This window comes from Lampris incognitus, chromosome 10 (assembly GCF_029633865.1).
Source record: "Lampris incognitus isolate fLamInc1 chromosome 10, fLamInc1.hap2, whole genome shotgun sequence".
Taxonomy (NCBI): Eukaryota; Metazoa; Chordata; class Actinopteri; order Lampriformes; family Lampridae; genus Lampris; species Lampris incognitus.
The window spans coordinates 2098661-2121420 of NC_079220.1; the positions used below are offsets into that span (position 1 = coordinate 2098661).

A 22760-nucleotide genomic window follows, 5' to 3' on the forward strand; every position below is an offset into this window, starting at 1 on the left:
TGTGGGGATGCTGGAGCCTATCCCAGCAGTTATTGGGTGGCGGGGGGGAAGACACCCTGGACATGCCGCCAGACCTTCACAGGGCTGACACTGTAGTCTTTTGGACAAGATTTCTTTTCCAATTTGAGCAGTTCTTAAAACAGGACAGTTTAAGGTTTTAACTCTAAAAGAGAAAACCAGAATTTGAGGAAATTTAGGAAAAAAGCACGTGTTCTTCTTCCTCCCCATGTGGTTACATGTTTTTGCTGTAATAATGAATTAAAATAAATCCTGACATATGTATCAGTGGTTTGAAAGCCAAAGAATCTGAACAGGGCAGAGGTGGCTCAAATATGGTCTAGACCAGGGGTGCGCAATCTTATCCAGAGAGGGCCGGGGGGTGGGTGCAGGTTTTTGTTCCAACTAAGCAGTTACACACCCGTGTCTCCTCAGCAAAGACTCTACTGGTTGATTAGTGGGATCAGGTGTGTAACTGCTTGGTTGGAACAAAAACCTGCACCCAAACTGGCCCTTTCTGGATAAGACTTTCCAACCCTGGTCTAGATTCTGACCGCCCTCGATCCGGACCACAGATTCGAACTGGAGTGTTTCTACTGAGAAAGATGCAGTGGTTTAGACAAGGCTTACCTCATCTGATACATTTCTTTTCTCAGGGAAAGACCAGACACTCAAACTCTCCCTGCCCAGAGCATCGAGCCTCAACGAGAACGTCGATCACAGTGCACTGCTCAAACTGGGGTCCACGGTTTCAGAAAGGGTCCACCGCTTTGACCCAAAGGTCAGCGGTGAGGGAGGGTCCTCGCGGGCGGTTGGGGGGACGTCAACTGGTTTCTCCAAGCTCCAAGAGACCAGGAAGATTTTTGAACAGCGAACCCTGCAGGTTAAGAGGTCTTACGTTAACAAGTAAAACTGATGTCTGGATGACTGTTAACCTGACTGATTGACTGTTTCTGTACTCCAGGAGAAGCAGGCAGCGACTAACCGCATCTTGCTGAAGAAGGAGCGTGCGGCAGGTCTCCAGGCACACCGTCTGGATGTGGTTGCCCGGTTTAATGGCTCGACTGAAGCCTTGGACCGGCTGGACCAGCCGGCGGCAGGAAGCACTGGGCCTGGAGAGGCCGTCAGCCCCACTGTCAGCCAGCTCAGCGCTGTGTTTGAGAAGAATGACCTGCGGAACAACGTCCACCTCCCCAACCGCTCCTCTACCTCTCCCCTGCCCAGAGGAGAGGGCCCAGTGCTGGCCCCCAAACCTCTAAAGCCTCCGGGACTCGCAAGCAGGAAGGTGAGAGGAGCTGGTTTTAGTAAACCTTACTTTCCGTCTCTCTGCTTGTATGTCTGTCTTTTTGTCTGTTGAGAAAACTCAGCCTTCATTAACCTACCAGCCTCTCTCATGCTCTCTCTCTCTCTCTCTCTCTCTCTCTCTCTCTCTCTCTCTCTCTCTCTCTCTCTCTCTCTCTCTCTCTCTCTCTCTCTCTCTCTCTCTCTCTCTCTCTCTCTCTCACACACATACACAGAGTGTGTTTCCTCAGGCTAAGGGAGAGCAGGAGGAGGTGACAGGAGGTGAAAGGAGTTTTGCTGAGTCGGAGCAGGAGGTGACAGACGACCCTCAGAGGAGGAAGGAGGAGGAGGGGAGGGAGCTGTCTGCTCAGCCAGGAGACCAGCTTTCTGAAATCAAAGTGGAGGCAGAGGCCCAGCATCAGACTGATGCCAGCAGCTCGAGTACGACGCCAGCCCGAGAGAAGGAGCCCCGGATGGAGGAACCCGACGCCTCTGCTGGGTTCGGGCTAGTGCAGGTTGAAGTTCATGCCTCTGTTGAGAATGGAGAGAAAAACTCTTCCTCTTCTACCCCTTCCTCAGCTGAGGGGGAGAAAGGAGGATACTCAAAGCGGAGGGGAGAAGAGGAAGAGGAGGAGGAGGAGTCGAGGAAGGAGGACTTTTCGGAGGGCGATCTGGTGGATATCAGTGCATACAGTGGCCTGGGGGATGACGACTCTGAGGGGAGCCAGCTGGATGAAGATGAAGAGGATGAGGAGGAGGCATACCAGCTGGAGAGCAGCTTTTCTGAAATCCCAGGTCTCCCTGAGGAGGAGGAGCCTCCAGCAGCTAATAGGAAGATTCACTTCAGCACCGGACCAATCAAGGTGAGTCTATGAAGTTCAACCTGATAGTATGACGCGCTTTACCATTTGCGGCTTTAGTATGAATGCTAATGCAGAACACAGTGCGGCACCAGGATGTGTTTTAATGTGCATCTCTGTTGCTAAGCTAGCACACCAATGCTTTACCCCCCAGCATCCCTCTGTTTTAGCTTGTAGTGCTAAACGGCGGCACGATGTGATATCGCCGTGTTGGCGTTGTTCCCACAACATCATAATTAATGTTGCTTCAGGAACAACACTGCAACAGACCAGTCATGTTGGTGTGATGTTGTGCCTTTGTGACACGGGAAAAAAGACCGGCAAAAAGTTAACCTGATCTAACCTCAACCTCAACTATTGGGCAGGGGCAGAATAAAGGTGCACTTCTGGGGTCATGTGGTGTATGGGACACAGGAGCTGTCATTCTAAATGTACCCTTGCCTCTCCTCTCCCGTCAGTTCCGTTTGGTTCTGAGGGTGTGTTAAATGTTTTTTTTGGGGGGGGGGGGCGGCGGCATGGTGGCCCAGTGGTTAGCGTTGTCGCCTCACAGCAAGAAAGTCCTGGGTTCGAACCCCGAGGTTGTCCAACCTTGGGGGACATCCCAGGTCATCCTCTTTGTGGAGTGTGCATGTTCTCCCCATGTCTGCGGTGGGTTTTCTCCGGATGCTCCAGTTTCCCCCACCATCACAAAGACATGCATGTCAGGGTTAATACTCCTGTCTGTGCCCCTGACCCAGGCATGACAAGAAGCACTGGAGTTGGTCCCCGGGCGCTGCACGGCGGTTACCCACTGCTCCTAGCTACACAGCTAGGCTGGGTTAAATGCAGAGAGGGATTTCCCCACGGGGATTAATATACCGTCTTCACCTAGGTCGTCTGTCAGGACGCCCCAAAGGGTTTCGATGGCGCATGTTTGTTTAAAGCATGGGGCGCTACTCCACATGCAGTTCTATGGTTCCCTGCTAAGTGGGGATTTTGTGCCCTTCCACTGTGAAGATGCGTTGATCATCTGCAAAGCCACGATGTCCCCCGGTCCACAACATCAGTCTATGGATGAGTGCACCAAGGACTACTGCTACCCATAGGAGTAGCAGGACTTATTATGGAGGTTTACTCCTCTAGATCCGCCGTGTTCTGCTCTGGGTTAAGTATAGGAGTAGTACCTTTCCTAGATGGCCTTTCGTGGCATCCTAGACTGGTTTCCATGCACCCCAGCATTATGTGAGGTGAAAAATACAGCCTCTCCACCGTCCGTGCATGGTGAAGAGCCACACCCTCCTTGCGATAATCCAATTAACGTTGTTGGGAGACAACAGAGCCAAACACGGCTGATTAATATAGTATATCAAAATCAAATAAAAAAGAAACCCTAACCTTAACCTAACACTTACCTTACCCCAACCTTAACCGATAGACAACCCATGCTAGCCCATGGCCGTCCTTCCCCCTCCTGAGTTGCAAAGGCACGACAGCACAACAACGTGATTCGTCAGTTGCAGTGATGGTCCTGCAGCAAAATGCTGATGTCGTGGGAACAGCAGCAGCACGGGGATATCAGATACACTCCAAATGGCACAGGGCAGGACTCCTGCTGCAAATAGGAAATAAATCCAAACTCATCTATAGGTTTTCCCAGTTTAGCTGAAGGTCGACATATGTTTACAGCAACAGAAATCATTGGTATTTGCTATGACGGAGTACAGAACACGGAGCGCCTGACCTGCTTGTATACTTGGCAACACAAAACTGTATTCTCATTTGACGCACTTTCATTGGACCCTTTTCTGACCCTGTTTTCTGCTGAAAACAGGGTCAAAGTTCAGTTAGTTTAACCTTTCAGTGCAGCAGCAAAGAGGAATATGTGAGCGGTTCGGAAGGCCCAGCCTAGGGACATAACAGGTTTGGGTGGATGGCCTGGCCAGTGCAGAGCTGTTGTACCTGTGATCATATGTGGAGGGCGTGAGGAGGAAAGGGTGGCGTTTTCAGCACTACTGAAAAGCAAAACAACATCTCTCCTCTGTTGAAACATAAAGAGGATGTTGGACGTTCAGGTCCTGCCTCTGGGTGGAAAATGGTTGACTGAACAGGAGGTGTGTCAGGAGACACTGTCGACCTCTGTCTCCCTCAGCAAGGCTAGCTGAGGCTCTCCTTCTTTTTCTCCCCTTCTGTCTTCGACCCCGTTTACACCTGACGTAAACCATCCCGTCACACTCTCTGCATTTACACCAGTTGTTCAGATGCGTTCTCGTCCCCCTGCTATCTGTGATGTAATCGGACCTCATTTTGCGTGTGCAGGGAAGACGAGACACTATATGAGCGGGTGAGAAGACAGCGAGTCCATCATCAGTCAAATCCCTTGTTAGACAAAATAATGCCGAACATTTTCATTCCTCAAGGCCGAACAGGAAGTAGTTCTGCTGTGAACGTAACAACAGCGAATGGTTTACTGTAGTGGGAAAGTACCTGTAACTACTGTTCACAGTATATTTAACTACTGTTCACAATATATTCAACTGCTGTTCACAGTATATTTAGCTACTGTTCATAATATATCTAACTACTGTTCACAATATATCTAGCTACTGTTCACAATATATTTAACTACTGTTCACAGTATATTTAACTACTGTTCACAATATATTCAACTACTGTTCACAGTATATTTAACTACTGTTCACAGTATATTTAACTACTGTTCACAGTATATTTAACTGCAGTTCATAATATATCTAACTACTGTTCACAATATATCTAGCTACTGTTCACAATATATCTAGCTACTGTTCATAATATACACTACCGTTCAAAAGTTTGGGATCACCCAAACAATTTTGTGTTTTCCATGAAAAGTCACACTTATTCACCACCATATGTTGTGAAATGAATAGAAAATAGAGTCAAGACATTGACAAGGTTAGAAATAATGATTTGTATTTGAAATAAGATTTTTTTTACATCAAACTTTGCTTTCGTCAAAGAATCCTCCATTTGCAGCAATTACAGCATTGCAGACCTTTGGCATTCTAGCTGTTAATTTGTTGAGGTAATCTGGAGAAATTGCACCCCACGCTTCCAGAAGCAGCTCCCACAAGTTGGATTGGTTGGATGGGCACTTCTTTGAGCAGATTGAGTTTCTGGAGCATCACATTTGTGGGGTCAATTAAACGCTCAAAATGGCCAGAAAAAGAGAACTTTCATCTGAAACTCGACAGTCTATTCTTGTTCTTAGAAATGAAGGCTATTCCATGCGAGAAATTGCTAAGAAATTGAAGATTTCCTACACCGGTGTGTACTACTCCCTTCAGAGGACAGCACAAACAGGCTCTAACCAGAGTAGAAAAAGAAGTGGGAGGCCGCGTTGCACAACTGAGCAAGAAGATAAGTACATTAGAGTCTCTAGTTTGAGAAACAGACGCCTCACAGGTCCCCAACTGGCATCTTCATTAAATAGTACCTGTTAGAGCCTGTTTGTGCTGTCCTCTGAAGGGAGTAGTACACACCGGTGTAGGAAATCTTCAATTTCTTAGCAATTTCTCGCATGGAATAGCCTTCATTTCTAAGAACAAGAATAGACTGTCGAGTTTCAGATGAAAGTTCTCTTTTTCTGGCCATTATGAGCGTTTAATTGACCCCACAAATGTGATGCTCCAGAAACTCAATCTGCTCAAAGAAGTGCCCATCCAACCAATCCAACTTGTGGGAGCTGCTTCTGGAAGCGTGGGGTGCAATTTCTCCAGATTACCTCAACAAATTAACAGCTAGAATGCCAAAGGTCTGCAATGCTGTAATTGCTGCAAATGGAGGATTCTTTGACGAAAGCAAAGTTTGATGTAAAAAAAATCTTATTTCAAATACAAATCATTATTTCTAACCTTGTCAATGTCTTGACTCTATTTTCTATTCATTTCACAACATATGGTGGTGAATAAGTGTGACTTTTCATGGAAAACACGAAATTGTTTGGGTGATCCCAAACTTTTGAACGGTAGTGTATCTAACTACAGTTCACAGTATATTTAACTACTGTTCACAATATATTCAACTACTGTTCACAGTATATTTAACTACTGTTCACAGTATATTTAACTGCAGTTCATAATATATCTAACTACTGTTCACAATATATCTAGCTACTGTTCACAATATATCTAGCTACTGTTCATAATATATCTAACTACAGTTCACAGTATATTTAACTACTGTTCACAATATATTTAACTACTGTTCACAGTATATTTAACTACTGTTCACAGTATATTTAACTACTGTTCACAGTATATTTAACTGCAGTTCATAATATATCTAACTACTGTTCACAATATATCTAGCTACTGTTCACAATATATTTAACTACTGTTCACAGTATATTTAACTGCAGTTCATAATATATCTAACTACTGTTCACAATATATCTAGCTACTGTTCACAATATATTTAACTGCAGTTCATAATATATTTAACTACTGTTCACAGTATATTTAGCTACTGTTCACAGTATATTTAACTGCAGTTCATAATATATCTAACTACTGTTCACAATACATCTAGCTACTGTTCACAGTCTTCTTTCTTTCCCTCTCTTTCGTTCTCGCTCTCTGTTTCATTGAGGCTGAGGAATAGACCGGTTAAACCTGATGGATTTTAAGCATGTAGAGACACGCTATGACGGATTTGGCAGAGAGAGAGAGGGCAGGAGAGTATTGTCCTGTCTACTGTTTCTGTTAGTATTTCTGTTGTTGTGTTGCCTTTAGTGTGACGTGGTTCTTCTTCTCCTAGCTGCAGGTGAAGTGTCAGGACAGGGAGCAGCATGCTTGTGTTGCTCTCCAGGGGATTGTAAATCCCTCTGAGAGTCTCACTGTCGTTTAAAGCAACACAAAACTGGCCTGTTGTTTCTCTGTTGTGTTTTGTCCTTTAACAAAGACCTTCGGGTCTTCTTTACATTTTACTCTCTAGAGAGATGCACTACCAGACATAGATGTGACTCCCATTCTGGGTGGCGATCTGATAATCCACACTTGGAACACAGATCAGGAGTCATTCAAGGCATCAGATTTATGTGTCACGAGGAACGCCTCATAATAAGTGTACTTGTCTTTACTTGTGTGGTGGCGAACTCGTAACAAGTCATCCGTCCATAACACAAGTTGACATTCAGACAAAGAACGTTGAAATGTGCGGGTATGTTCTTGATCTGCCCACTTGAATGGAGAACACATCACGTGGTGTCTTGGCAGACTGGAGATTCCACAAAGACCTAACATTCACTTCCACCTTAACAGCAGTGTCCACAACTAAAACACCCCAACATTCACTTCCACCTTAACAGCAGTGTCCACAACTAAAATACCCCCAACATTCACTTCCACCTTAACACCAGTGTCCACAACTAAAATACCCCAACATTCACTTCCACCTTAACAGCAGTGTCCACAACTAAAATACCCCTACATTCACTTCCACCTTAACAGCAGTGTCCACAACTAAAATACCCCTACATTCACTTCCACCTTAACAGTAGTGTCTACAACTAAAATACCCCAACATTCACTTCCACCGTAACACCAGTGTCCACAACTAAAACACCCCAACATTCACTTCCACCTTAACAGCAGTGTCCACAACTAAAATACCCCAACATTCACTTCCACCTTAACAGCAGTGTCCACAACTAAAACACCCCTACATTCACTTCCACCTTAACAGCAGTGTCCACAACTAAAAGGTATTATAACATTTGTACAACTGTTACTTTGTCACCATATTCCCTTCTGATAAAATGTATGATGAGGTACGTCCGGGTAGCTAAGCGGTCTATTCTGTTGCCTTACCTACCAACACAGGGATCGCCGGTTCGAATCCCCGTGTTACCTCCGGCTTGGTCGGGCGTCCCTATAGACAAGGTTGGCCGTGTCTGCGGGTGGGAAGCTAGATGTGGGTAAATGTCCCGGTCGCTGCACTAGCGCCTCTTCTGGTCAGTCGGGGCGCCTGTTCAGAGGGGAGGGGGAACTGGGGGGAATAGCGTGATCCTCCCACACGCTATGTCCCCCTGGTGAAACTCCTCACTGTCAGCTGAAAAGAAGCAGCTGTGAGGATAGTAATCTAACAGACAGTGGAATATAGTAATCTAACAGACAGTGGAATATAGTAATCTAACAGACAGTGGAATATAGTAATCTCATAGACAGTGGAATATAGTAATCTAACAGACAGTGGAATATAGTAATCTCATAGACAGTGGAATATAGTAATCTCATAGACAGTGGAATATAGTAATCTCATAGACAGTGGAATATAGTAATCTCATAGACAGTGGGATATAGTAATCTAACAGACAGTGGAATATAGTAATCTCATAGACAGTGGGATATGGTAATCTAACAGACAGTGGAATATAGTAATCTCATAGACAGTGAAAGATGGTAATCTAACAGACAGTGGAATATAGTAATCTCATAGACAGTGAAAGATGGTGATCTAACAGACAGTGGAATATAGTAATCTAATAGACAGTGAAAGATGGTAATCTAATAGACAGTGGAATATAGTAATCTAATAGACAGTGAAAGATGGTAATCTAATAGACAGTGGAATATAGTAATCTAATAGACAGTGAAAGATGGTAATCTAACAGACAGTGGAATATAGTAATCTAATAGACAGTGAAAGATGGTAATCTAACAGACAGTGAGGATAGTAATCTAATAGACAGTGAAAGATAGTAATCTAATAGACAATGAAAGATAGTAATCTAATAAACAGTAGAATATAGTAATCTAACAGACAGTGAAAGATAGTAATCTAATAGACAGTAAAAGATAGTAATCTAATAGACAGTGAAAGATAGTAATCTAATAGACAGTAAAAGATAGTAATCTAATAGACAGTGAAAGATAGTAATCTAATAGATAGTGAAAGATAGTAATCTAATAGACAGTAAAAGATAGTAATCTAATAGTGAAAGATAGTAATCTAATACACAGTGAGGATAGTAATCTAATAGACAGTGGAATATAGTAATCTAATAGACAGTGGACATCTGTGAGATCGACACTTTAAAGTGCACAAAGGGAAGAACTGATGTCTCTGGGATCATTATTATCTAATAATGCATATGTCAGCGTGTGTTATCAAACCGTGGACAGACTGATGGCCTGTGCCCAAGGTAAATAATCACATATAAAAACATAAATATAACATATATCATAGGCATATAATAACATAAATAACATATAAATATAATGGCATATAAGTATAACAAATATAGCATATGAATATAACACATATATAATAAAATAAATATAACAAATATAACATAAATAACATATAAATATAATATATAAATATAACAAATATAACATAGATATAATAACATGAATACAACATAAATAACATAACATATAAATAACATAAATATAACAACACAATACATAACTGTAACACATAACTTAAATATAACACACACACACACATATACGTATATATATAACATATAGCACAGGGATCTGTAGTGTAGGCATGTAGCTCTGGGATGACGTGCAGCTTAATTATTGCTGACATTTCAGATCTGCTGGCCACAGTGCTACCATCCAGACCTCAGACTGGGAGGGTCAGATGACAAAGGTCACTTCTGGTTTCCAGTTTGTTGGTGGTTTGACTCTTTGTGTGTCTGTTCACCATGCTGTAAAATACACAGCTCAGTCGGATCACAATGTTCGAGTTCAACCGCTGTAACCACATCAGAATGTAGAGCATCTAGTGGTTCATATGTAGAGTCACCTTCACTTTCAAACCAACATGTCTGTTGTTAAGGCAGTAGAACATCTCCCAGAGTAACCGACACTGGGACGGTGCAGTGGCTGCAGGGAGAGGTGTGTTGAGCTCAGTTCAGGCTTTAGCCCGGCTGGATTAGCAGCAGCTCAGCTCAGCTCAGCTCAGCTCAGGGTTATCCCGCTTCTGTTTTCAGCTGCACACTTTGCTCAGCTTTATTTTCTTTGTTGTCACAGACAGGAGGTCAGTTAGCCTCACGCTTGGCTGGTGTAAGTGCTAGCAGCAATGCATTCTGGGTTAGCATGCCCCTGTGTGAAGACAACAGGTTGCTTTGGAAGGTTAATCCTTCGAGCTAGCTCATAGTGACATAAATCTGGACAACAAGTCTTTACTAAATGAAAAAGAAAAGACAAAAACACAAACCGTTACCGTTTCTGAATTATTAGGTTTTATGGATGTGTTAGTATATTTCATGTATAGTGTAGACTAATAGCGTCAGTAAAGTTAGTAGCATATGATCATTAGTGTTAATATTCGTGTCTTGGTAGTATAGTATACAGCTATATTATACGAGTGTAACAGTACTAGTATATTAATATAGTTCATATAATTATAACATGCATAATAATTCTAAATATGATTTTATTAGTAAAATATAATGGTTTATTTATTTATCACACTAAATATGTAGTAGCCAGTTTGAACTAGATAAAATCTGCAGCAGATTGTATCTAGTTCAAACTAAACTGGCTACTACATATTTAGTTCTCTGTGGAAAATTAAAGCTATTCTATTTTATTCTACAAGAGTGTATACCAATAAAAAACAAAAAGCATATAGTTAGCCTAGCATGCTGCTTGTGGTTACTATAAGGACTAGCAGTGATTAGCGTTGTGAGGTGACTGCTAACCAGTATTTACGCCACAGGATCGGATGGAAGGTGGCGTACTGGGCTTCTACTAAACTGTCATGATTTTTACAATAACTGTGATATTTTAAAAATAATCTGTCAGATAATGCAGAAACTTCACACACACACACACCTGTGCCACCTGTGTTCAGCTTTACAACACTCTTTTTTTCTATTCTGACCAGTGTGGCACATCTCCATGGAGGTCTTTTCTTACCAGAGACCACCTTCACCCTAGCGGGTGTAATAGCATCGATAACATCTGTAACGTTAGAACTAAAATGATCTACAAGCTCATTGACTGAGACCCGTGAGAGGGCAGGTGTGGAAGAGAAAGCCTGAATAAATACTTCACTGGTGCTGTCAGTGATATGATGTTTCGTGGTTACCTCTGTTGGAGCACTTGTGTGCATGGAGACAGTGCTCTCATAGAAAACACAGGAATGATCGGAGAGAGCCATACCAGTCACCACAACCTTAGAAAGGTTCAGACCCTTGGAGATAAGTAAGTCCAGAGTGTGGCCCTTGTTGGGTGTGGGCTGCATTAGTCCATAGTTATCTAGAACACAACACAGTTCTGTAGTCCCTCTGTCCTGGGTGTTGTCAGCATGGATGTTTAAATCACCAGCGGTACCTACCCTGTCAAAGTCAATACAGGTTATAGACAGCAGCTCACTTAAGTCATCAAACAGGTTTGCATTGTATTTAGGTGGCCTATAGATATTTAGAAATATGACTCGAGAAGAGGACTTCAACTGAAGAGCCACATATTAAAAAGAAGCAACATTTCCACAAGATATCTTCTGGCACTGGAGCAAATCATTAAACAAAATGGCAACTCCACCTCCTTTCTGATGCTGTCTGGTTTCACTCACAAGACTAAGGTTGGCAAGGGTTGACTCATTAAGTCACACAAATCAATTAACAAGGTCATTTATTTCTAATATTACAGCAAGAAGGTTCTGGGTTCGAACCCCAGGGTTGTCCAACCTTTGGGGTCGTGAATGTTCTCCCTGTGTCTGCGTGGGTTTCCTCCCACAATCCAAACACATGTAGGTCAGGTGAATCGACCATACTAAATTGTCCCTCGGGGGTGTGTGTGTGTGTGTGTTTGTGGTGTGTGTGTGTGTGTGTGTGTGTGTGTGTGTGTGTGTGTGTGTGTGTGCATGTGTGTCAGCCCTTTGATGGCCTGGCAGCCTGTCCAGGGTGTCTCCCTGCCTGCCGCCCAATGACTGCTGGGATAGGCTCCAGATTCCTGCGACCCTGGTTAGGATAAGCGGTTTGGAGGATGGATGGATGTTTGGTTGGTTGACTCCATAAGAACAATCGCACTGTTGTCGTGGTCCAACCAAGTTTCAGTTAAAAACACAACATTGAGATCGTGCTTGATCATAAAATCATTGATTATAAAGTTTTTCCTACCTGATGTTTATCAACGCTATCTAAAGGAGTTGAACCAAGTGCAACTGGACTTGGTAAACTATATCCGTGAAGACGTTTCACCTCTCATCCAAGAGGCTTCCTCAGTTCTGCCTTTCTGACTAGACCAAGCTAGTCTGACTGGCTGCTGATGAGACTCAGAATTTATCCTCTAGGAGTCGTTGTCAGAGCTATAGATGTTCATGGCTCTTTGTGTCCCGACGCTTACCAACGCCCGTCGCTAACAGAGCAATAGATATGAGTGGCTCTTTTGTGCACCGATGTTTGGCCATGCCCGTCATTATCAGAGCTATTGATTGCATTTGTTTAGCAGCGACGGTTGTTGGGGGTGTTAGTTTCGACTTCATTGTTCAGCGGTCATGAGAGTGGTTGGAGCCGTTAGTGAGCGACTGTTGTTCTTGGAGGCTAGGCTTCTTGAGTCTCCTGGGTAGAGATGAAAGGACGCATTGTAGGTGGGAGATAGGTGGTGTCGCAGACCTCTTCCTCTGTTGAGGGATGGTTTTTCCAGTTTCACATAGATGGCTTCCTTCACCCCTCTTTCAAACCATCTATCTTCTCTGTCCAAAATGTGTACGTTGCTGTCCTCGAAGGAGTGTGTCTCCTCCTTTAGGTGTAGATAGACTGCTGAGTCTTGTCCTGAGGAGTTTGGCCTTCTGTGTTGGGCCATCCGTTTGTGTAGTGGTTGTTTGGTTTCTCCTATGTATAGGTCAGTACAATCCTCATTGCATTGTACAGCATACACCAGATTGCTTTTCCGGGTGTGTGGTACACGGTCTTTGGGATGAACCAGTCTTTGTCGGAGTGTGTTGCTGGGTTTGAAGTATACCGGGATGCGGTGTTTGTTGAAAATTCTCCTGTGTTTCTCGGAGACCCCAGAAACATACGGGATGACTGTGTTATTCCTTCTGTTCCTTTTCTCCTCATCGCTCACCTGGTTGGTCTTTTTGGAATGTGTTGCAGTTTTCACAAAGGTCCAACTGGGATAGCTGCAGGTTTTTAAAGCTCCCCTTAGGTGTTTGTGTTCTTCTCGTTGGGCCTGAGTGCTGCTGGGCACATTGTCAGCTCTGTGTTGCAGAGTTCTGATGACGCCCAGTTTGTATCCCAGAGGATGGTGTGAGTCGAAAAGTAGATATTGGTCTGTGTGTGTAGGTTTCCTGTAAACCCCAATGTGGACGTCACAGTTTATCAACGCTAAATGCAAAGTGTTAAAAGTAATGTCTGCACAGTTTCTTGAGACACGCTGTGGCTGCTGGTGTACAAATGGAGTCAGATGAGGTATGAAGATTAGTCAGACATATGAAGTTGATCAGCCACAGCATGAAGATATGGGAAAGAGTAATAGAAGCTAGGTTAAGAGGAGAGGTGATGATCAGCAGCAGCAGTATGGTTTCATGCCAGGAAAGAGCACCACAGATGTAATGTTTGCTTTGAGAATGTTGATGGAGAAGTATAGAGGAGGCCAGAAGGAGTTGCATTGTGTCTTTGTAGATTTAGAGAAAGCATACGACAGGGTGCCGAGAGAGGAGGTGTGGTATTGTATGAGAAAGTCGGGAGTGGCAGAGAAGTATGTAGGAGTCGTGCAGGATATGTATGAGGGAGGTGTGACAGTGGTGAGGTGGGTGGTTGGAATGACAGATGGGTTCAAGGTAGAGGTGGGATTACATCAAGGATCGGCTCTGAGCCCTTTCTTGTTTGCAGTGGTGATGGACAGGTTGACGGACAAGATCAGGCAGGAGTCTCTGTAGACGATGATGTTTGCAGATGACATTGTGATGTGTAGTGAGAGTAGGGTGCAGGTTGAGGAGAGCCTGGAGAGGTGGAGGTATGCACTGGAGAGAAGAGGAATGAAAGTCAGTAGGAGCCAGACGGAATACCTATGTGTGAATGAGAGGGAGGACAGTGGAATGGTGAGGATGCAAGGAGTGGAGGTGATGAAGGTGTATGAGTTTAAATACTTGGGGTCAACTGTCCAAAGTAATGGGGAGTGCAGAAGAGAGGTGAAGAAGAGAGTGCAGGCAGGGTGGAGTGGGTGGAGAAGAGTGTCAGGAGTGATGTGTGACAGAAGGGTATCAGCAAGAGTTAAAGGGAAGGTTTACAAGATGGTAGTGAGACCAGCTATGTTGTATGGTGTGGAGACAGTGGCACTGATGAAAAGACAGGAGGAGGAGCTGGAGGTGGCAGAGATGAAGATGATAAGATTTTCACTGGGAGTGATGAAGAAGGACAGGATTAGGAACGAGTATATTAGAGGGACCGCTCAGGTTGGACGGTTTGGAGACAAAGCAAGAGAGACAAGATGGAGATGGTGTGGACATGTGTGGAGGAGAGATGCTGGGTATACTGGGAGAAGGATGCTGAATATGGAGCTGCCAGGGAAGAGGAGAAGAGGAAGGCCAAAGAGGAGGTTTATGGATTAGTTGAGGGAGGACATGCAGGTGGCTGGTGTGACAGAGGAAGATGCAGAGGACAGGAAGAGATGGAAACGGATGATCCGTTGTGGCGCCCCCTAACGGGAGCAGCCGAAAGTAGTAGTAGTAGTGGTGGTAGTATTTTGAAGGAAATTTAAAAAAATGAAAGCTCCTGTTGGGCGGCACAGTGGTGCCGTGGTTTGCACGGCCGCCTCATAGCAAGAAGGTCCTGGGTTCGAGCCCCGGGGTAGTCCAACCTTGATGGTTCATCCCGGGTCGTCCTCTGTGTGGAGTTTGCATGTTCTCCCCGTGTCTGCGTGGGTTTCTTCCGGGGGCTCCAGTTTCCTCCCACAGTCCAAAGACATGTAGGTCGGGTGACTCAAAGACATGTAGGTCAGGTGACTCAAAGACATGTAGGTCAGGTGACTCGGCCGTACTAAATTGTCCGTAGCTATGAATGTGTGTGTGTGTGTGTGTGTGTGTGTGTGTGTGTGTGTGTGTGTGGGGTCCTGTGGTGGTCTGGCGGCCTGTCCAGGGTGTCTCCCCGCCTGCCGCCCAGTGACTGCTGGGATAGGCTCCAGCATCCCTGCGACCCTGAGAACAGGATAAGCGGTTAAGATAATGGATGGATGGATGGATGGAAAGCTCCTGTTGTTTAAATTATACTGCAAACCGACACACACACACACACACACACACACACACACACACACAGTTTTTAAATAGTGGGTTGCATACCGAGGACAGGAAGTAGAACAATACCATCTCTCTCCGTCTCCCTGTAGAGGATTATTAAAAACCTGTTTGCTCCAAGCAAGAGTGCTTCGCGTTCAGGTGTGTGTGTGTGTCTGACCATCTTGTGTCAGTAGGCAGCCATGCCGGCTGACGGTGGCGTCTGAAGGCCATTAGTTTGCAGGAAACTCCGCCCTGCCGGTCTCCACGCTGTCTCATGGCTCCAGAGTCCATAGAAGGAGTTCTCATTGGAGTTACACGGAAGCAGCACAGTCCTTCTCCCAGCGTGGGCTGGAAGGTCTTCCTCGTTGTGTCCTGCTGGTGGCAGCATTGGAAAAGACTTTGTGAAAATGAAAACCTGCCTGAAGGGACATGTCCAAGGGGTTCTCCCGAAAGCGTTCAGTGGTGGAGCTTGTGTTGTCGGATCGTACTACATGACTGAGTTGTGTTTAATTTGTGTTGTCGGGTCGTACTACATGACTGAGTTGTGTTTAATTTGTGTTGTAGGATCGTACTACATGACTGAGTTGTGTTTAATTTGTGTTGTCGGATCGTACTACATGACTGAGTTGTGTTTAATTTGTGTTGTAGGATCGTACTACATGACTGAGTTGTGTTTAATTTGTGTTGTCGGGTCGTACTACATGACTGAGTTGTGTTTAATTTGTGTTGTCGGGTCGTACTACATGACTGAGTTGTGTTTAATTTGTGTTGTAGGATCGTACTACATGACTGAGTTGTGTTTAATTTGTGTTGTAGGATCGTACTACATGACTGAGTTGTGTTTAATTTGTGTTGTCGGATCGTACTACATGACTGAGTTGTGTTTAATTTGTGTTGTAGGATCGTACTACATGACTGAGTTGTGTTTAATTTGTGTTGTCGGATCGTACTACATGACTGAGTTGTGTTTAATTTGATTAGGAAAACTACAGTAAACCACACTGAATTAATCCAACTCAAAACATCAAGTTAAATGAAGGTTTTAATATAAAAAGTTTTGTGATCATGAAGTGCAGCGTCAGAACAACCGGAACCACACTTTGTACTGTTTCCTGTTGTCGGCCCAGTGTGGAAACCAGTCCTGCAGCCAGTCCAGTCTGTTAAACGGACCACCGACGTTCTGTACCACTGCCTGTCTGAGTTTTACACGTTTAGTCCGAGATGAATCAGTGTCGTCAGCATACGGCAGACACGGGGGAGAGGATCTGAAGCACACAAGGCATCTTGTACGCACTGCAAATAAAGAAAGAAAGAAAGAAGAAGACATAAAATAATTAACACAGGGTGTTTTTTGCTAGTAATAAGTGAAAAAAAAACCTGCCAATGGAACGAGTGGAAATACACTTGTTAACAAGATGCACCGTCTAAAAACAAGGCCTTATAGCTCCAGGACATGTTGCTTGTTGGGCAATTGTGTCTCATATGAAGATAAAATAACTCATTACACCTCATATAAAATATCTCATTACACTTCATATAAAATATCTCATTACACTTCATATAAAATTTAATTACTTCATATAAAATATCTCATTACTTCATATAAAATTTCATTACACTTATAAGATATCTCATTACTTCATATAAAATTTCATTACACTTCATATAAAATATCTCATTACTTCATATAAAATTTCATTACACTTCATATAAAATATCTCATTACTTCATATAAAATTTCATTACACCTCATATAATATATCTCATTACGGTGCATCCTGTTAACAGGTGTATTTTCATCAGTTCACTTGGCAGATTTTCCCTTATTACTAGCAAAACACTCCCTGTATTAATCATTTTATTACTTACTTTTTGCAGTGTGGTTTCCATTAGAGCATCGGGCTCCGTGTCCATAAGAAGTAGAGGTATTAGTTATGAAATAGGGTTTTATATTCAGATTCAAGCACAGTAGAAACATTCTCTGTTCTTCAGCCAGCACAAAGTCCACAGGGGAAAAAAGGGGAAACTTCCAGAAGAGGTTTCTCTTTCAGGGCAGACACACATTTAATAAATGCCGAGCAGTGAAATAACAGATTTAGAAGGAAAACAATTAAAGATACAATCCGTGACTTTTCTCCATGAAAAGTGTTTATTGTACAGTGGCATTTGAAAGTTTGTGAACCCTTTAGAATGTTCTATATTTCTGCATAAATATGACCTAAAACATCATCAGATTTTCACACACGTCCTAAAAGTAGATAAAGAGAACCAAATTAAACAAATGAGACAAAAATATTATACTTGGTCATTTGTTTATTGAGGGAAATGATCCGATATTGCATATCTGTATGTAATATACTATGTTAACCTTGGCTTTCAGTACCTGGTGTGACCCCCAGCCCCACTTGTGCCATAATAACTGCAACTAAGCGTTTCTGGTAACTGTTGATCAGTCCTGCACATCAGCTTGGAGGAGTTTTAGCCCATTCCTCCGTACAGAGCAGCTTCACCTCTGGGATGTTGGTGGGTTTCCTCACATGAACTGCTCGCTTCAGGTCCTTCCACAACATTTTGACTGGATTAAGGTCAGGACTTTGACTTGGCCATTCCAAAACATTAACTTATTCTTCTTGAACCATTCTTTGGTAGAATGACTTGTGTGCTGAGGGTCATTATCTTGCTGCATGACCCACGTTATCTTAAGATTCAGTTCACGGACAGATGTCCTGACATTTTCCTTAAGAATTCGCTGGTATAATTCAAAGTTCATTGTTCCATCAATGATGGCAAGCCGTCCTGTCCCAGATGCAGCAAAACAGGCCCAAACCACCATGTTTCACAGATGGGATACGGTTCTTATGCTGGAAGGCAGTATTTTCCTTTCTCCAAACATAACGCTTCTCATTTAAACCAAAAAGTTCTATTTTGGTCTCATCTGTGCACAACACATTTTTCCAGTAGCCTTCTGGCTTGTCCACGGGATCTTTAGCAAACTGCAGACAGGCAGCAATGTTCTTTTTGGAGAGCAGTGGCTTTCTCCTTGCAACCCTGTCATGCACACCATTGTTGATCAGTGTTCTCCTGATGGTGGACTCCTGAACATGAACATTAGCCAATGTGAGAGAGGCCTTTAGTTGCTTAGAAGTTACCCATGGTTCCTTTGTGACCCTGGCGACTATTACACGCCTTGCTCTTGGAGTGAGCTTTGATGGTCGACCACTCCTGGGGAGGGTAACAGTGGTCTTGAATTTCCTCCATTTGTACACAATCTGTCTGACTGTGGATTGGTGGAGTCCAAACTCTTGAGAGGTGGTTTTGTAACCTTTTCCAGCCTGATGAGCATCAACACTGCTTTTTCTGAGGTCCTCAGAAATCTCCTTTGTTCTTGCCATGATACACTTCCACAAACGGGTGTTGTGAAGACCAGACTTTGATAGATCCCTGTTCTTTAAATAAAACAGGGCGCACACTCACACCTGACTGTCATCCCATTGATTGAAAACACCTGACTCTAATTTCACCTTCAAATTAACTGCTAATCCTACAGGTTTACATACTTTTGCCACTCACAGATATGTAATATTGGATCATTTCCCTCAATAAGCAAATGACCAAGTATAATAGTTTTGTCTCATTTGTTTAATTTGGTTCTCTTTATCTACTTTTAGGACTTGTGTGAAAATCTGATGATGTTTTAGGTCATATTTATGCAGAAATATAGAACATTCTAAAGGGTTCACAAACTTTCAAGCACCACTGTATCCATGCGGGAGGTGGAGGTGATGTGGTGGTGGTGTTGGACAGTCAGTCTTCCAGTAGAACAATGTTGTGATATAGTGGATTTAGGAGACAGAGAGAAACACACCTGTTGAACCTGATGTTCTGGGACTACAAACAAGGTGCTGGGACTACAAACTAGGTGTATCGGGACTACAAACTAGGTGTATCAGGACTACAAACCAGATGTAGCAGCCGTTGTGGCTGGTGTGCCGTCAGCTCAGCAGTAAACGGTTCCGGCCTTGTAAAAATGGATCCTGGGACCAAACCTAACACAGACAGTCTAATGTATTACACACTACATCACACTATATGGGAACACCGTTGTACAGTGTTGTTATGCAGTGGATGACTACCAGATTATCATTAAATAATAGTGGATTGTTATCATTATGAGTCTTACATTGACAGAGTAGCAGGCGAAGGACAACCGGCATTGATATTAATAACGTCAATATGAATACTTAGCAGGTCCAAACAATCAAACTGTACCGATTGTAAAGTCAAATTGTCGGAATAAAGTGCAGGAAAACAGACAGAATGCAGAGAGAGAGGCTTGTTCTCTCTCTTTAAGTCAAGTTTGTATTGTTCAAAATCACACGGTAGTCCCGAAGGGCTTCAGAAGAATAAAATCTGTCACAACATTCTTCAGAAGAGACACACATACACACACACACACACACACACACACACACACACACACACACACACACACACACACACACACAAACACACACACACACACACACTTGTACTTCTACCTTAGTGAGGACCCGTCACTGACAGTATTCATTCACCAGCCCCTACCGTTAACCCAGAGGTTCAACTATTTCTAGTTCGAACTGTAACCTGAAACCCTACAACAGACCTTCGAAGAGGTGAGGACCGGCCAATATGTCCTCACTCTGCAGAACTGTCCTCACTCTGCAAAGCAGTCCTCACTCTGCAGAACTGTCCTCACTCTGCAGAACTGTCCTCACTCTGCAAAGCAGTCCTCACTCTGCAGAACTGTCCTCACTCTGCAAAGCAGTCCTCACTCTGCAGAACTGTCCTCACTCTGCAAAGCAGTCCTCACTCTGCAGAACTGTCCTCACTCTGCAGAACTGTCCTCACTCTGCAGAACTGTCCTCACTCTGCAAAGCAGTCCTCACTCTGCAGAACTGTCCCAAATCTGCAAAGCAGTCCTCACTCTGCAGAACTGTCCTCACTCTGCAAAGCAGTCCTCACTCTGCAGAACTGTCCTCACTCTGCAAAGCAGTCCTCACTCTGCAAAGCAGTCCTCACTCTGCAGAACTGTCCTCACTCTGCAAAGCAGTCCTCACTCTGCAGAACTGTCCTCACTCTGCAAAGCAGTCCTCACTCTGCAGAACTGTCCCAAATCTGCAAAGCAGTCCTCACTCTGCAGAACTGTCCTCACTCTGCAAAGCAGTCCTCACTCTGCAGAACTGTCCTCACTCTGCAAAGCAGTCCTCACTCTGCAGAACTGTCCTCACTCTGCAGAACTGTCCCAAATCTGCAAAGCAGTCCTCACTCTGCAGAACTGTCCTCACTCTGCAAAGCAGTCCTCACTCTGCAGAACTGTCCTCACTCTGCAAAGCAATCCTCACTCTGCAGAACTGTCCTCACTCTGCAAAGCAGTCCTCACTCTGCAGAACTGTCCTCACTCTGCAAAGCAGTCCTCACTCTGCAGAACTGTCCTCACTCTGCAAAGCAGTCCTCACTCTGCAGAACTGTCCTCACTCTGCAGAACTGTCCCAAATCTGCAAAGCAGTCCTCACTCTGCAGAACTGTCCTCACTCTGCAAAGCAATCCTCACTCTGCAGAACTGTCCTCACTCTGCAAAGCAGTCCTCACTCTGCAGAACTGTCCTCACTCTGCAAAGCAGTCCTCACTCTGCAGAACTGTCCTCACTCTGCAAAGCAGTCTTCACTCTGCAGAACTGTCCTCACTCTGCAGAACTGTCCCAAATCTGCAAAGCAGTCCTCACTCTGCAGAACTGTCCTCACTCTGCAAAGCAGTCCTCACTCTGCAGAACTGTCCTCACTCTGCAAAGCAGTCCTCACTCTGCAGAACTGTCCTAAATCTGCAAAGCAGTCCTCACTCTGCAAAGCAGTTCTCACTCTGCAGAACTGTCCTCACTCTGCAGAACTGTCCTCACTCTGCAGAGCTGTCCTCACTGTGCTACAACCACCAAGGCCGTCTTTATGACCGTTTTTGGATTTTCAGTTTCCTAACTTTGTGGAAAAAAAAGATACAGACCTGCCGCTCCCTGAATGCCCCTAAAACTGCATATATTTACATTAAAATGAGTTTTAGACCAATCGCAGAAAAACGTTACGATAAGATCTACCAGAAACCACCACTGACGGTCAACATGACCGTCTTGTAATGTGCACGTGATGGTGTGCGTCATGTCAGTATGTATGACGTGTGTTGGTGGCGTCATTTCCTTCATGAAGTTCGTTGCTCTGTCCTAGAAACACACTAGCGTCCTCCAGTGGAGAGAAATAGTCTAAACTTGATGTGTGATTATGTCCAACATGTCTGGTTATAGACGCCCCATGATTACCACCGAGGCGCTGCAGAATTTACAGGTGTTGGACAGCGGCCATTTTAAATTGTTTGAAAATAGTATTGAAGTTGTTAAAATGTTAATTTTGGTGTCAGTTAGTTTCCTAACAGACACACTAACACGTGTAATGCATTAATATCTCAACTGGGTATTCATCTTGACAGAATATAGGGTTTAAAACCTGCGGCGGTCAAAATGACCGCCCACGGTCGTTTGAGGTAGGAGTGAAATCCTGGTCGTTCTAGTCTTAAAAATTCACCGCAGTCATCACAAAGATAGGAGTACAAGAACACGCATGCACACTCACTCATTCACACACTCACTCACTCACTCACTCACTCACACACTCACACACACACACACACACACACACACACACACACACACACTCACTCACTCACTCACACACACACACGGTGAGAGGACATGACTGCTAAGTTCCTGTTGTCATATTTCCTTCTTGTTGAGCAACTTAAGAGTTCAGTGTGTGTGTGGTTTCACTGTTGATATGACCTACGTCCCTGTTCCACACACACACACACGACACACACACACACACACACACACACACACACACACACACACACACACACACACACGACACTAGCACTCCTGTCTCGGCCATCGGTACATGTCTCATTCTTCACCTGCTGTTGGGCAAACGAACGTCAACCAATCAAGCTGCCATGCGGTACGGCACGACACGGCACGGCCGAGAGGAACGAGATGACACGTGATGTTACGCTTGATAAAGGAGGAACAGGAAATGACCTCTGCTGAAACAGGATGACAGACAGACAGACAGACAGACGGAGAGACAAAGAAGTATTGTGAACAGGTTAAGGGAATCCGGACTGCGAGAGAGAGAGATCAGAACACGTTACATGGGCGTCTGGGTAGCTCAGCGGTCTATTCTGTTGTCTACCAACACGGGGCTCGCCGGTTCGAATCCTCGTGTTACCTCCAGCTTGGTCGGGCATCCCTATACAGACACAATTGGCCGTGTTTGCGGGTGGGAAGCCGGATGCGGTTATGTGTCCTGGTCACTGCACCAGCGCCTCCTCTGGTCAGTC

General features: G+C 44.2%; 1 protein-coding gene across 1 annotated transcript in view; it reads left to right on the forward strand.

Annotated features, from left to right (window-relative positions):
* The window catches only part of ppp1r9ba (protein phosphatase 1, regulatory subunit 9Ba), a 61307-nt gene that overhangs the window by 17587 nt on the left and 20960 nt on the right, over positions 1–22760 (forward strand). Inside the window, exons 3-5 of the mRNA XM_056287698.1 lie at positions 654–880; positions 962–1282; positions 1515–2141. Coding sequence (XP_056143673.1) covers positions 654–880; positions 962–1282; positions 1515–2141 — 1175 coding nt within the window. The remainder of the gene's footprint in view (positions 1–653; positions 881–961; positions 1283–1514; positions 2142–22760) is intronic.